At 37.2% G+C, this 16,536-nt stretch overlaps 1 protein-coding gene across 4 annotated transcripts in view; it reads left to right on the plus strand.

Moving 5' to 3' along the window:
- FOCAD (focadhesin) overlaps nucleotides 1-16,536 on the plus strand; it is a 158,231-nt gene that overhangs the window by 117,889 nt on the left and 23,806 nt on the right. For all 4 annotated transcript variants that reach the window (XM_088130304.1, XM_007424948.4, XM_088130302.1 and 1 more), the window contains 5 exons: nucleotides 632-870; nucleotides 2,837-2,926; nucleotides 9,580-9,727; nucleotides 9,877-9,996; nucleotides 15,733-15,855. In XM_088130304.1, the coding sequence (XP_087986430.1) occupies nucleotides 632-870; nucleotides 2,837-2,926; nucleotides 9,580-9,727; nucleotides 9,877-9,996; nucleotides 15,733-15,855 (720 nt within the window). The remainder of the gene's footprint in view (nucleotides 1-631; nucleotides 871-2,836; nucleotides 2,927-9,579; nucleotides 9,728-9,876; nucleotides 9,997-15,732; nucleotides 15,856-16,536) is intronic.

Genomic DNA, 16,536 nt, shown 5'->3' on the forward strand with positions numbered 1-16,536 from the left:
AAAGATATAATTTTGTGTTTTGATGATCAATCCTTTAAATATCTACTCAGAAGTAAGTCCCATTGAAAGTAAGGCACTTAATTGTAGTTAGTGAGTTTTTTTAAGATTTCAGGATATTTCTCCCTCTGGGAGTATATATTTAATTTTAATAAACTGCTGTTAGTGCCTAGGAACTGGCAGATGAGTTTATACATTTTAAAACAAATACATTGAAATGAGTATTAATTATTAAAGTGTTTGAGTTTCCTTGCATTTGGCATTTGATGTTTCTGCAACAATTATGTATACTTTTCTTTTTCGCATGGTGCTTTTACTGATGTTGATTTCCCCCTTGCCTTCTCAGGAAATTCCAGTGAAGTTATATAATTAATTAACAATTTTAATTTACATTTATAGATTTCAGAAAATATAGATTTACTTTTATTTTTTTGAAATAAAACATGCACATTGCTGATTTCAGTGTTTTAAAATAAAAAACAAGCAAGCAAAGGTATGGAGAGTCACATTGTCAAAATCATCATTATATATTTCTTTCTCTTTCCTAGATTGGTATACAAAGTGCTGAATACTTTTATATGTAGAAAAAAAGGATAAAACTAAGAATCTTTACGGCTTTGCTTTTGTGTCCTAGAAATCCTACTCTGGTGAAAATACTGCAAGTGCTATTGCTCGTTCCTGTGCAGCAACCTCTTTGTCTCTCTTGGTGCCGGTTTTTATTGTATCCTACAAGGAAAGGGTTGAGGAAGTCCTGAATTTACTGATTGCCATGTTACCTGGGAAACCAAATGCAGATGAGTCTCAGGCTGTTCAAATCCACATGAGCCTTGCATTGGGGATGTTTATTTCACGGTTATGCGAAGAGAAAGTCAGGTATGGATTCCATCATATAGCAGGTGCGCAAATAACTTTTGCTTCCTTCCATGCTAGATATTCAGATTATGCAGAGCAACATGTTTAGCTTTTTGCACTTCACAATTCCCAAGGCATTCTGCAAGATGATTTCATTTTGAATTACTTCCTTGGTCCCCCATCTTCTTCCTTCTTCCATTATTTCACCACCATGTAACTGATTGTTTTCCCTTCTGCTAGATTCCAGTGGGTCTGAAGCTTCTTCATGTGTTACATTCACAGTATGAAAGCCCCTTCATTGTGGACTTTTTCTGCGAAAATAAAATCAAAAGCCTTAATCCACATAGTCTAAGCTTTCCCCAGCCTAGTATCCTCCAGATGGGTTTTGCTGTAGCCCATCCTCCCTAGTCAGTATTCCTGTTATCTTGCTGACTGGAAATGATATGAAATGTCCAACATATCTGGGTGGCTCCAGACTGGGTAGGGCTTTCTTAGTATTCCCAATACCATATCATTTTGCTCTATTGTATAAGAAGCAACAATAGCCACACAGATTTGCCTCCCACCAACTACTCCAGCCTTGACTTTATGTTCATATGCCAAGAAGGAGTTTAATGAGCATCATATAAAGTGGTATTACTTTTAGGTAGAAAACAAGAGACAATTCTGGATTGTTTCAGTCTCAGAATGAAAGGATGTACAGCAGCCACCCATGTTAAAATTAGTAGCAACAAAACTTTGTATCTGGAGGACAAGAAAAGGACTGACTAAACCTTTTATCCTGCAGTACTTGTTTGCCACATGTTGGATTATAACTTTATTTTTTATTTTGATGTTCAATATCTTTCAAAACTGGATGTGCCTACTAATATCTGAAATGATCATATCTTGCTCTCCCTTCTTATTCTGTTTCAAAGTGACTGTTAATTATGTTCAGGAGATTACAATTATATAATTTTTTTTTGCAAGGCTGTTACCAAACTGCTTGGACAACACAGTATAGGAGCAATAATCTCAAAAGTAGTTAAAAAAGAAATAACAGACAAAATTACATCAGTGCATTCTACAAGGGAGCAAAAGTTATCTCTCTACTCTCACATAAAAAGAGACACCACAGAATTATTAAGATGTAATATGAAATCTAAGCAACTACTCATCATAATTTTCCCAAATGTACTGCTGTATATTTGTTGGGCTCTGTGTCTCCAAGCCATAGTATTTTTCTCACTGAGAGAGAGATGCTACACAAAGGTGTAGGTTCTGTTTTGGTATGTGAGCTCCTGGGTCATGGTCAAAGGATAGTTTGAGAAGATAGGGAACCTATATTTTAAGGAAATTGCTATCTTTGAAACTGACACAGAGAGAGAGAGAGAGAGAGAGAATAAAACAGAATGATTCAGCTTTCTGGCTATTTAGCTATGATCCTTGCACAGATCATTTAGTCTATAGTACTGTACATGTGGGAAGAGATGAAAGGGAATATCTTTGCAAACATTCAAAGCAGCCTGAATTAGTCTTGAGTACAATTTATACTAGAAACAGAAGGATGGAAAGGCCAGTTTGTCTGGAAGTGCATTAAGATTCCTATCCTTTCATTTTTCCCTTAAAGCTTCTGTTGCATAGAGAATGGAGTCAAAGGATAAGGAAGTTCTGTTTTTCTCTTTTGGTCATTAGAGAGATGTATATTAGAAGTCAGAAGAAAGGGAAGTTAGCAACACATCCCACTTGCATGCTCTAATAAGATTGTCAATGCTGCTTTTGGAGATGACTGTTCGTGTGTGCATGTGTGTGTATGTAGTTGTGTGGCCCATGGATGTAAAATGTTAAATTGTATCAGAATGGAGAAGAATATATTAATAATAATAGCCTATTGGCTATCAGATGAGGGAACATTGTAATAATTTAACTTACAGAAAACAAGACTTAAAATGCAGGGAAATGTATCATTAGTAACAGAAATATATTATCATTACTCTTACTCCCCTAGTGATGTAGCTGACAAACAAATGACTCTCCTGTTGATGAAGTCCCTGGTTGCATTAGAAGATTGCTGCTTCGACACAAGTCTTGAGTACAAGTATGTACATTTATTTACTTCTTGTACTGCTTGCATTTTGATGTGCAGGGTGATGTTGTACTTAGATCAGGGGCAGGAATTACAATTACTGAGTTACACCTAGTAACCCAAACAGCTTGGCTATTGAGAAGGATACTGGGGGCTGTATCATTCTCAACAGGATACCAGTAATTCACCAGTGTTGTGAGGGCCCAGGCTTCATGGAGTTAGAATTGGATCACAGTGCTTAGTTGTGAATCCTTGCTGACCTTGGACCAGTCACATACTCTCATCCTAACTTTACTTTCTAAAGTTTTGGGGAAGATAAAACTAGGCAGCGTACATATCTCTGAGCACTTTATAGGAAGAATGGGGTATAAATAGAAGACATAAATAATGTTTGCTTAATTATCCAGTGTAAAAAATTATGTTTTTTGTTGTACTAGAATCAGATGCTTGTTTAAAGGAAATTCTTTAAAAAAATTTTTTAAAAAGAAATATATTTAATCTTGGAAGTGGTGAATGTTGTCCTCCTGATGTCTTTCATTTAGTTTCTGAGGACTCCTTCACATGTTATCCATACATCTGCTACCTGTAAAGACTATTTGAAAATTATGATTGGCATAAATACATTAGCACTAGGACTGACCTAAGGGAGCACACTTCATCAATCCAAAAACAACAGCATTAGCTTATTATAGCTTGGTACTTTACAGATCCCATGTTATCTGTGAATCTGCCCATGTACTGTATGAAGATTTCCTTAGAGGCCTTTCTGTGAATTTTGCTGTGGTAAAAGATAACACTTGTGGTATCTTGAAACCAGGCTTTTTAGCTGTGGATTTCTGTCCCCACAGGGTTCACCTACTGTTTGGCATGCTTTGGATGCCAAGAGAATTTTTAAAAATTTTTTTAATAAAGACCCTTAGACTTTTAGATTAGTTAATTTTATTGTAGTTCTGTGCTGTAGTATGCCACCGTGTTTTCCTTTTTTAGCACTGTGGTTTATATGATTTTGCTTAAGTGGTTAACACTGCTTCGGGAATACTGCTGGATACAATAAGGTTAGGCTGAAAACAGTGATGGTAGAGATATAGCATACTGCATTATTACTGGGCTCCTTAAAAGACATGAGCAAGATTCATATATATTTATAGCAGCCATGTATGTTGAATAATTAACTGTATCTTATACAGCTCTCTATTATATATTTTCATAGTACCTGTGCAGTGAAAATAATCTTGCCGATTACATGGTGCAAAGGGGGACATGCTACATTTGTAATATATCTTTGCTATAAATATAATAGAGATTTAAAGCACCTCCAATAGGCAGGTATCTACAGTCATGCCCTCTGGAACCCAGGCACTCAGTCTTATGATTCAGAGTTCTTTGCTTTTTTCCCACAGCTGTGGAAGAGCTTATGAATTCCGTGCAGCATGCAGAAAACTGTATGACTGTTTCATTCATTGACTTTTTCTAAACTGAAATATAATTTGTATAGGGAAAAACATATTCCATATGATCTGTAGGATGTCTTTTTTGCCATGAGCACATGCGAAAATGCATTTAGGCATTGAATTTTTTCTCCTTATTCTATCTAAGGATATATATGGTATTTCCTACAGACTCGTTTGTAGCAACCTAATTTAAGGGAAGAATACATTTAGAACTTAAAATACAGCTCATAAATATATTTCCATGTGGTCTGTGACTGTTTAATAATACATCAGTGTGTAGTGCATGTATTTGTTGGGATGGCAAAAATCTAAGCAGAAAAAGCAAAGTACACAAAAAGGATAACTATGCAGCGTCAGATCTTAAATCTAGAACACTGAAGATTTGGAGCATTTAAAGTAAAACAACTTGCAACAGTGGCATCATGGAGTCAGCCAATGTTGACAGAAGACCATTCCGTTACAGGTTCATTAGTAAAATGCACTTTTGAAGCTTTCACTTGTAACTGTGCAAGGTTGAGTTGAGCCTACCAGCTCTGGAGCCTGTTGTTAGAACAGACATGTGCTTATAATACAGTCTGAGCTGCAGGAGCAGCTGTCTCACACTGCTCCTTTATCTGGAGGAGCTATTGTGTTAATATAACAGCTGGAGATTGGATATAAAGTATGGATGAAAGGAAACTTATTTAGGTCTGCTGAGCGACAGGCTAGAACTCCAGGTGTTGAACGAAAAGGCTGGGAAATTGGGAAAAGACTGAAAATGTATGGAGCACTGATGTTGAAAAACATTTAAAACTATATGGGCCTTGAATACTTTGAGGTGTATTCTGACTATTAAGGCAATTGACAGAAACAATGTTTGGGTATAAAAGCCCATTTAGAGGTAGCTTTCAGATTTTACACTTCCAAAATCCATTTAAATTGTAGGCATTAATGAATCAATCCTGACTCAGTACCTAATGGCCTGAGCTGGGTAGAAATTTAAATAAATACCTTTCCATTCTATTCCTTCAATTCATTCCTTTTCCCTTATTTTGTGCCACATGGACTAAGTGTTCAGTCTTCTTACTTACACTTTCTTTTGCTATTTGGGAAATCTGAATCTTGGAAACAAAAAAGAAATACCTAGCTGTGCAAATATATGCAAATGTATGCAGATTCCATGTTTCCTTGGCAGAGATTTTAGACTTTTGTTTGGCACTGAGTAGATGCTGCCCTCACTATAATCTAAGGAGAGCTTAGTTTAGAATCAAATTGGCATTGCTCTACTGTCATCTGGCATGATAGAAGGCACATATGGTAAAAGAGAGATGCATTAGCCACATTGCTTTGCAGTGCCCACTGTTTCATGTCTGAGTGCCCATGCAGCATAAGATAAAAGCTTGATAATTGTAGCCAAATTAGCTTCCCCTGCCAGCCAAGAGCAGATGGAGGTATAGTGACAGTGGTAGGGAGATGAAAGATTAGGATCTTTTGCCTCCTATTTTAGGTGTGGTTTGGGACAAAATGAAATAAATAAAAATCTGGTTATTACTGATACTGAATGTCATTATATTTCAGGTTGAAAATATTGTTAGCTCATAACATATTGGAAGAAATAGTATTTCAATAACTCATTTTAAAGTACAGTTTTAAAAACTGTAACAGAAATAAAGTATTCACATGTAGCATGTAGATTTTATAGGGATGTAAACAAGGAATTCATATTTTATCCATTAAAAAATACCTGACTGCTTTTTTTAGAAAATTGTTAAAAGTTACGGTCATGTATCAACCACACAGTTCAGTTCAGATGTTGAAATGGTAATTTGGAAAACAATCCAATTTTTGGAGTCCTTGGGGTTCTCTGAGCTTGGTTCTTTTCTTGCAACGTTTCATTACCCAGCTAGGTAACATCTTCAGTGGGAAGCCTGGCATTCAGACAAGGCAGCAATTAACAGACACATAGAGATTAACAGCATCTACATACTATTCAAAAGAGACAAAAGACCAGAAGATCGCCTCACCAGCATTCAATCACCAGCAATCATCTCCAGCAATCATCACCCAGATAACCAAAGGTCACCACCAGGCACACAATCAAGCAGTCACCATATGCTCATCAATGAACTACCAGAAAAGCAAAACAGAACCCCCACCAGCACTGGCAAAGCAGGCCACAGCAGATAAATAGAGAGCAAACCCCATCCCATTTTAGCACTGAAGATGTTACCTAGCTGGGTAATGGAACGTTTGCAAGAAAAGAACCAAGCTCAGAGAACCCCAAGGACTCCACAGTTCAACTCTGAGCTACACATATTCGCCGCCATTGCTGCAGTCCAATTTGATTGAAACCATTTCAGAGTCTGGCCAATTTGATTCAGAGCTAAATGTGAACTAAGTTTTGAAATCTTAAATATTTGTGGCTCCCATTGGCCATCCTAGGATATCCACAAAAGTTGTAGGTACAGCAATTTTTTCTAAAAGTATGTCTGTAAAATTCCAGAGAAAGGGATCCAAGGATTTCACAAGGAGCATATTTAGGCAGGAGTAAGATTCATTGTGGTTGTCACAAAATTGGTCCTATAGAAAAACAAATTTAAATCTGAAGACAAAATATTAATGGTTTTTGATAGAAGATGAAATCTATATCGTCTTTACTTTTCCCATGTGGACTGTGTAATCTGCCCTCGCCAGGAATTGAGAGTGAATAACTATTTATTAGCATTAAGAATATGTATACTAGATTATTCACAAGTGTGTGCATGCTAAATAAAATGTGCATGCAACACAGTGTACACAGGGAATTAAGTAAGAGGCCCGTGGAAAGAGCACTGTGAGGCAGAACAATATATCATTCAGCAAGAAACGGTAATTACTGAGATATGCACTAGAGAACTGCAGAGAGAGCATAGAAGTCAAAATAACAACTAAGGCCAAAATGGAGAAGAAAAAAGGTATGGCAGTGCTTATGCTTCTAAGGTTGGATAGGATATGATCAAAATGAAATTTGACATCAGAGAAAAATGAAAGCAAAGCTGTCAATGAATTTAGATTCATTATCTCCCTTTCAGGAAGTTTTACATTTGATTCTGTCATTTTGGAGGGAATCCTGCTTTACCTGGGAAAATCTCTCTAAAATAGCTAAATTCAACTCTGGAGAGCCACTAAAAACCCTATTTTTCCTTAATATGTTTAATTCCCTAAATCAGGGGCATCTGTCTCCATAACATAATTATGCATTGTGTAAAGATGGATTTTCCTATATTCTGATATATTACCAATATATGAGATAAATATATTGCTTAACCATGGCCATCTAGTATTTTAAAAGAGAAAGGGAAAGAAATCACTCTGAACTAACTGTACAGTTTTCAAAAGGAGAATGCTCAGTTGTTGAGCCTGTTGATTTTCTGAGGGTTTTTTTGTTTTTTGTTGTTTGGTATTTTGTTTTCTGTTTGATTTTTTCCCCTCACTTTCTCCAGACCTACAATACTGTTTCTGACATGAACAAAACTAAAGGGAGTATTCAGAGCCTGACTACCCAACAGTTTATACAAGTGGAACTTGCAACAAAAAAGTTAGGATTAAGCAGCCGTGTAACCACCATTCCATTCATACTTCCCTTTCTCTCTGATTTTACCCCCTCCCTGAACCTTCACAATCTTGATTGAGCTGTTTGGGGAGAAAGTCCTCCTTAGTTTATCTTATTTTTTACAAAATTTGAGCATATGATTTGTTTTATAAAGATCATTAAGGTGTCAGGTTCAATCCAGTTATAGTCATAATTGTTTGTTATGTCTGTAATAAAATAATAATTAAAAGAAACAACACAAACTTTGCGCAAATCAAGTCTGCTTGTAAATGGGCTCCACTCAAGTGGAGTTGCTCTCTTCCCCTCCCAAAGATTCTCTTGACCCTCCAGCACAGATTTTGATGATGGACAGAAGCTGGAGGAGGGGGGTGTTGATGAAAAACCATTCAGGAGGGTTCTATCATTTGATGGAAGTCTGAAAACTGTTCTCTATTTTTAGAAACATAAGAATGTATGCTTCCTAGGAAAATATTAATATATTGATAATACGTTCTTCTAAATAATCTGAGTAAAAATGTTCATAGTAGCCAGTTTGTTGAGATGGGTAATTTTTTTTTTTTTTTTGGTAATTTCACATAGCTTTCTTGACAGTGGACAGTTGCAGCCTACCTACAAGACTTTATTGCCATCTAGTGGGGGATAACTCTCAATGTAATTTTAAATGTTTAATAAGTAATCAGGAATTGTTACACCAGCATTATTTTTTTCCTAAATATTTACTTCTTTATCAGTGGAATAGGTATGTTGCAGTTCTATGGAGATATGACTAGACTAGGGCAATCGTTTATATAGTCATTTTGGGTAGCTCTTACACAAGCCATTGAGAGTGATTTGCAAATTTACACAGTTCTTGCATTGTGGGTGGTCATAAGGAGTCACTGCATCTGCTGCATGACCCACCTATATATATGTATCATATATTTACAGATGTTTCTCACTGTTTCAAGTAAAAGGATTGAATAGCAGGGACTCCCCCACTGTGGGATAAGGTTAGGTATCTTGTTACTTGATGAGTACAACCTGTCTGAAAAGGCTGTCATACATATCACACTGCCTCAAGTGCAGTGCTTTTTAGTGGAGCTGATTAATGCTTGAACCATTATTGGATGGCATACAAGTTTAATAAATTATTATTATTATAGCTAACTCAGACAGAACCTGGAGTGACAGATAAATCTGTTGTAATGAAAAAAAATGTTTCAGATAAGTCAGTTCCTTCAGTCACCTATGAATTGCTGCGAACTGAATAATGATGGTTTAATCTGGCATTTAAAAATAGTATTCTGTGGCTGTGTGTAACTTCAAGATATGACTATAGAATGGAGTTGTGACACTGGTTCCCCATATGTATATCTAAACATTAATTTCTGTATAAAGTTTGTAAACAAGAAACAAATTCGTAACGATCATGATATCATCTTGCAAATGCAGTGACTTCTGTACATGATACAAGTGTGTAATTACAGCATTTGTGTGATTATATCATCACATGTGTGATCATTTTGACATCATCATGATTTGTTACAGAAGACACTGATAAGAATCCAGAATTTCCTGGATTATGAAAAAATAACTATTCTCTATATCTGGTTAGATTAGGATTCTGACCATCTTAACTCTCCTTTCTTATATCCTATATTTAGTACTGGATGTATCTTGGGGGTAGGACTTGTTCTGTCAGTGATGAATCACAGCAGCTTGACAGATTCTGAAGGTCACATCTCCACCTCCCTGCAAAAACTTTGCAAATACTTGGATGATGCAGAAGACCAAAGCCGAACATTACAGGAAGTAAGAAGTGGTGGTGTTTACTTTTCCAGTGTTTGCTTTTCCTCTGCTGTTTCTCCAGCATGTTTTGTCTTTCTCATATTATGTGTACATAAAACATACTTTAAAAAATGAATTCATTCTAATTATTTCTTATTTTTTCTATTTTCTAGATTCTTGCCTACACAATTGCTTGTGTCTGTGTTTCTGCTTTCAGCATTAGGATTGTTGAGGCTACAGAAGCTGAGGAGGCTATCAACAAGCTGCAGAAATTAGCAGAAACAAATCAACAGGTCGTATAAAGCATTTAGATCCATTTTATGCTTTCAAAATGTTTCTGTAATATTTTATGTCATCCTAATATTTTCAGATACAGCGTGGATGATCTGAAAAGCTAATCAAATGGCTTTTTGGAATAGAGGCAGCAGCAAATCCTAGTTCTGTAGATTAGGAAACAAGACCCTGGGAGAAGAAGATGAAAATTACTTGAATATATCTGTGAAGTCAATTAAAAAAATCAAACTCAAAGGATATCATCTTCCAATATTTTCTAGAATGTATCTGCTAAAGCCAAATATAATATGTTCTACATAAGGGAAGAATGCCCTTCCCCGATGCTGTCTTGCACTGTCAGTCTTCTAAATATTGCCAGTGAGGCCACAAGAAAGAGAAAACAAGGGGAGGAACTGTATTACTTGGAAGTAAATATGTATGTGCTAACAGAGGTTAAAAATACGTATATTTGATTGTGGGAGTATAGTCAAAAGTTAAACTGAAGGCTTCAAAGAAAAGGTAGATTTTGAGAAAAGATTTGCAAACAAATGGTAATGTTAGGTAGGCCTTTCTGGAGAGAATGTATTTGTTTATTGCATCATCATACCCCCTAATGCAAATTATTTCAAGCACTTCATGGCATGAACATACAAAATTGGCAAACGAAACCATAGCCATAAGAACCATTTAAAACAGTTCTGTAAAACCAAGTAACATAAAGTAGAATTAAAAAATACAAGAAAATAAAACTCTACCTTACCTCCAGTGGCCCTCCAAACAAGACTATATAAGCAGCCAGTTAGATTCCAAAGTCCCTATAGAATAAAACTGTTTTCACTGCCTTCCTAAATGACAGTAAAGGTGGGGCAGCCCAGATTTCTGAAGGAAGACTATTCCACAGTGATTGCATCTGGATTACTTACACATACCTCTCAGAAGGAAATCTGAAGCATCCTGATTAAATGCATAGGGAAGGAACGTTCAGTTGAAAGAAAGAGCTCCTGAAAGTACCTAGGAACCAAACCAAGAAGGGCTTTATAGGTTAAACTCAGCAATTACAATTGTATTAGAAATTTATTGATAACCAATGCAGGACAGGCAGAACCAGTATTAAATGACTAAAACGTTCTCACCTGTTAACAGGTTAATAGCATTTTTGCCATTTAGAGTCTCTAAATATTCTTTATTCTTATCCATTGAGTAATCCGGTCTTGGGGTAACAAGGGTATGAGTTACTGAAGCCAAAGCCTCAGGCTCTAGAAAGATTTACAGGTTGTGCACCATCTGAAGCCAGGGCAAAGGCTCCCCGGGTCACAGATTCTGCTTACTGCTCAAACAGTAGCCATAAGCCTAGGAGAACCTTCAAGTTGCAGACTCTGGAGGGCATCTAGAATCAGCATGGAAGCCAAGAGTAGTCCAGCTGGGTTTTGGACTAACTGAATCTCTATTTTGCTAGGATTTAGTTTTAAATTGTTTTTCTATTCAATTCTCCACAGCCTCCAGGCAACAGGTAAGGACTTCCACTGCATCTCCTGAATAGAGATGTACAACTGAGCATCATCAGTATATCAATAATAGCTCACCCTGTATTTAGATATCCCCTCCTTCAATAGTTTCACACAGATGATAAAAAACAGGGGAGAGAGAACCAAACTCTGTACCACCTCATAGAAGACTGTTCAGTTTGATACCTTCTTCCCCACACCATCAGCTGGAACCATCCATTCAGGCAGGAACCATTGTAAAACACTGCCAGCTGCCTTCAGCTTTCACAGACAAATGAACAACATATATTTACAACAGAAGTTTAACCAAATTTAAGGACAAATGGATTTCATATATACTCTATACTACACAGCAAGGCAAATATGGTTTGGTTTAAGAAATAGCCTCTTCAAGAGTAATTACACCACTGGGTCCTTCAAGGCAGCTGGTACTACCCCATCACCTAAAGAATTATTGAACACCTTTTGTTCACATACAATTTTGCCTGAAGGAGAAGAAGGCAGCATGCTTGCTGCAGAGAACCCTATCTGCTTCCTTAGAACCCACAAGTTTAAACAAATACTGTAACCATATATTGCAAGATGTTACCCAGTCATCTCGTTGGAATCTGGCTAAACCAAGTCCAAACCTGAGTGAATATGAGTGATTGCATTGATGAAATGTTTAGCAGCTTTTAAAATTAGTATGGACAACCTTGAACTAAGCTGCTGGCTGGAATTCTGAAACCCAGTTCTAATCCTTTAGTGTATTAGGGCTGCATTTAATACTGTGGGGAAGTGATGATGCAAGTGGATGGGGCCAATAGTTTTGTTTCTGCTTTTCTGGGTTCTAGAGAACAGGCTAGAGGTCTATAAGCTATTTAAAGACTATTTAAGACTTCCATGTGTTTCCTGACTCAGAAAATTAGAAGACCACAGCATATCACAAATTATCCACAATTATGATCAGACGTAGTTCTGAGGTCCACAGAAATTGGGCTTGGGGCCACTTAGGACCCTGGAACTACATGTTGCTCAGCTCTGGTTTAAGCCAACACTCTTCAACACACTTTATAGAGCATATACTTTGCCAAGAGTTCCAGCCTCAAGCCCTAATTATCTCTAGCAGGAGTATCTGAAACCCTTAAAAATCTCTGCTGGTCAGGTGAATTTTGAAGCTCTCCCAGTAAGGGTCTAATGAGTACTTCACCTGAGTGTGAGGAAATAAAAAGGAGTTCTGATTTATATGTAGCCCTATGATGCAACAAAGGGATTGATATGAGAACAGCATCCTTTCCATATTTTGTAGTGCAGAGAGAACAGCAGAAGGTAAGAAGCATCATTGCAATGACCTGTTTCCATGCTGGTGCCACAACTCAGCAAGGAAAATGGTGCTGTACTGCAGGGGGTATCAACATATTGCCATGGCAGCGAGTAAAATACTAATAACTAGCTCCCTATGTCATATCCTGCCAGAGCCCTAAAACAGTACCTTAGCATTATATTTATGCATTTATTAAAATCAAGGATTCAAAACAGCATATCTTGGTGGAGGGCTATTTTTTTAAATAAAATAGCTTGCTGTTTGCTAAACTGCTCCCATTCTCTCCTGTTTCCCCATCTTTCTGCAATCTTCTTTTAAAGTTACTATTTTGATTCCATTTATCTGACCTCCTAATCATCAATTGTCAAACTGAAACAAGATTTGAATCTCAACAAGATTTCATCAAGGGAACAATTAACCGGAGAATCAATACTTTTTAGTACTTTAATATGTAGTTCAAATCTGAATATGGTAAATTATAGCTAGAAAGTGTGAGAATTAGTAAAAAGCACAGTAATTCAAAATAACTAGAACATGAGAAAAAGATGCATGATAGGTTCCTATTCTGACATTTATATTCGAAAAGTTTAAAAATAGCAGTTTTTATCAACTATCAGTGCCTGAGGGCTACTGGCCTCTAATAAAATTAATTTCATAAGGCATACTCATTCCAGAATTTTTAATATAAACTTATGTAGGTTTGATTATGATTTATATAAATACATTGGCTGTACATAAAGGATATAAAATGTGACAGGGAAAGAAGGGAGAAAGATACATGTATATGTCTACTTGCAAATAAATACACTCGAAGGGTTTTCAGCATACAATCCTGGTAAGTGAGGAAAGCTGAAAGTTAATAGGTACTTAACATTTTCCCCAGCTCTTAAAGAAACTTTCCCAGAGGGGGAAGCAAATGTAAAGCTTACTATTCTACCTGGCTTGAAAGGCAACTTTTATGAGCTGTTCCTCGGAGACACATTACAAGAAATGGCTTGTTACTCCAGGTGCTGATAGAAATATAACTATGGAGGAAATAATATATAGTTCAACTTAACATGCAAGTGGCTTTTCATATAGCCCAACAATATGATGCAGACTACTTCTTCCTGACAGTTGGGTTCCTACAATTGTGAAATATTGTTATTTCTGTGAAGGTCTTAGAGTAGAAGGACACATGACAAAAAAGTAGAAGACGGCAGCTCCAATGTGAACCATGATTTTTTTCCCCTTCCAGCCTCAAATGCAGTCTTTTCCAAAATGGGGCTCTCCAAATGAATTGGAAGGAGTCTGGTAGCACATTTTCCAACTAACAAATTTTATTAAAAGGCATAAGCTTTCCTGAACTGCAGCTCACTTTGTCAGATGCACAGAGTGGCTAGACTGAGGTAGGATTTAAATTGGGATGAAGTGGGAGGAGGAAAAGATAATTTGGTTATGCAGATGCAGGTTACAGGTGAGACAGATTTCAAATACCTTATCAATTAACAGTTGCAATGTGTAAAAAACCCATTGTGTTGCTGAGACATACTGAGATTGCCTGAAACCTATGCAGGTTTAACCGTTTCTTGCTCAATACAGTAGTGCTGTTAAACTCCTGCTTTTCCAAAACAGTCTGCCATGGAGTTTCCTGGGAGGTTGAAATGCTTTGATATTACTTTGCCCTTGCTTTGAATTCTGATGTCAAGTTTGTCATCTATCAGGCTCCAACAAGAAGACATATAAGATTAGAAGCACCTTCACATGCTTTTTTTTTTCCAATGTGATATATGCCATCATCTGCCAACAGTGCCCATCTGGATTCTTTTTTGTGTGTGTGTGTGCCTTTGAGTGAGCTTTTGACTTCTAGTGACTGCCTGGACAACTCCCTGCAATTTTCTTGGCAAGGTTTTGGAAGTGCTTTGCTGTTGCATCCTTCCTAAGGCTGTGAGAGAATGATTGGCCCAAGGTCACCCAGCTGGTCTCCCAGTTTCTAGTGTGGTGGCTTAACCACTACACCAAACTGGCTCTCCCCTCTGGACTCTACCTAGGACAGATGGGAGAAACTGTGCAAAAGAGTTAATGGACACAAAATTGACACGTCAACACATTACAGTTGTTAATTGATAAGGTGCTTGTAATCTGTTTTACATGTAAACCTACATCTGTATAATCAACCTACCTTTCCGTCCCTCTTTCCCCCATCTCTGCCCAATTTAAATCCTACATCTGTCTAGCCACTCAATACAACAGATGAACTATAGTTCACAAAAGCATAATAATGAAATTTAATAAAATTTCTTAGTCAGAAAAGATGCTATGAGTTTCCTGATTTTTTACCACCATAGACTAACATGGCTTTCCTCCTACAATATCCAAATGAATTGAAAATTATGAGACTATAATCCCAACACATTTGGAGGGCATCAGTTGGGGAAGGCTGGTCCATAAACATGTTTATCTTACTCAATACTTTGATGTCATTATGCCAACTGTTTTCCTGCTCACAGTCTACCCTGCTGATTTTTAATGCAATTATAGAAAGAACACTGGTAAACTGAAACGGTCACTTCAAAGTGGAAGGGGATGATTTTTACCGTATGATGAAGCCATTCTTGGTTTTGTAATCTTTTAATCTGAGATTTTTTTGTGTTTATGGATGCTTGCATCTTTTTTCCCCCACTTTTAATTATACTTGATCTTGAGCAGTATTTTATCTGGTTTTGGAAGAAGAGCTGCTCCTATGTGCACTACTATACGTGCAAGTTTATTTTCCATGCTTGAGTGCAACAACATAAAAGCATTTTGATTTTATTTGTTTCAAAGAACTCACAGAAGTACATCTCTTGTTAAATTGAGGATTTCTCTGCCCCTCCCCCTTCCTTGTTCTGTTTCTCTCGCATTTGAAACAATACAAAACAAATGGCCTTTCTAATGTGCTGCCTGCTTTATGTCTTGTTCTGCTGCAGACACCAGGTTTTGCCTTAGCTTTGGGGAGCCTTGTTCATGGATTGTCTGTATGTGGACACGGGAAAGCAGAAGTTCTCAGCGATAGGCTATTTCCTGCCTGGATGAAAACTGTACTTGCCGAGGTAGAGCACTGTATATCTGTACGAGTTGACTGACAGCTTTAATCGTACCTGAGAACACAGTGCACCAGTCTGCTGCTGTAAAAAAAAAAAAAAAAATGTATGGAATAAGGTAGCCTGTTTCTTGCTAGCTGGGGTTAATGGGAAGTCTAGTCCATCTGGAGCTGTTTGGAACAGCTGATTCAATCCATTCTTTTGTTCTGTCTCCCCCGGCCATACAGTACACCTGAAGTTCCACGACTTCATGCAGTGGAACTGAATGAGCTTCTGGGCCTTCCAAATCATTGAGGAACAGGCTGCACTAAGTTTGACCCAGGGCCAAACTAGATCAGCAGATGCATCTCCTGGTTCCTAGACAGCTTTTAACTGAAAACCAGTGGCATGGTAGAGGTTAAGTGAGGCTGCTTGACACTTTCCTGTCCATCTGTTCTTCTATTTTCCCCACTCCAGTTGCTTTACCACAGTATTGTTTTTTTAATGGGTAGAAAAGCAACCGCAAAGGTTTTGAGGGTTAAAGTGGTTGAAGGCGAAAGTTTTTAAGCAGTCGTTTTTCTCTTCCCTCCTGTGCTATTCATCTCTTCCTGACCACAGAGTCCCATAGCTGCATTTCATTTCTGAAATGATTAGAAGGCTGAATAAGCTATGAATTTGGTCCTGAGAGGATGAGTGAAATGCTATCCATTT

Source organism: Python bivittatus, unplaced genomic scaffold (assembly GCF_059951505.1).
Source record: "Python bivittatus isolate LINGU-HERP-01145 unplaced genomic scaffold, Pbiv_v1 ctg000850_np1212, whole genome shotgun sequence".
NCBI lineage: Eukaryota > Metazoa > Chordata > Lepidosauria > Squamata > Pythonidae > Python > Python bivittatus.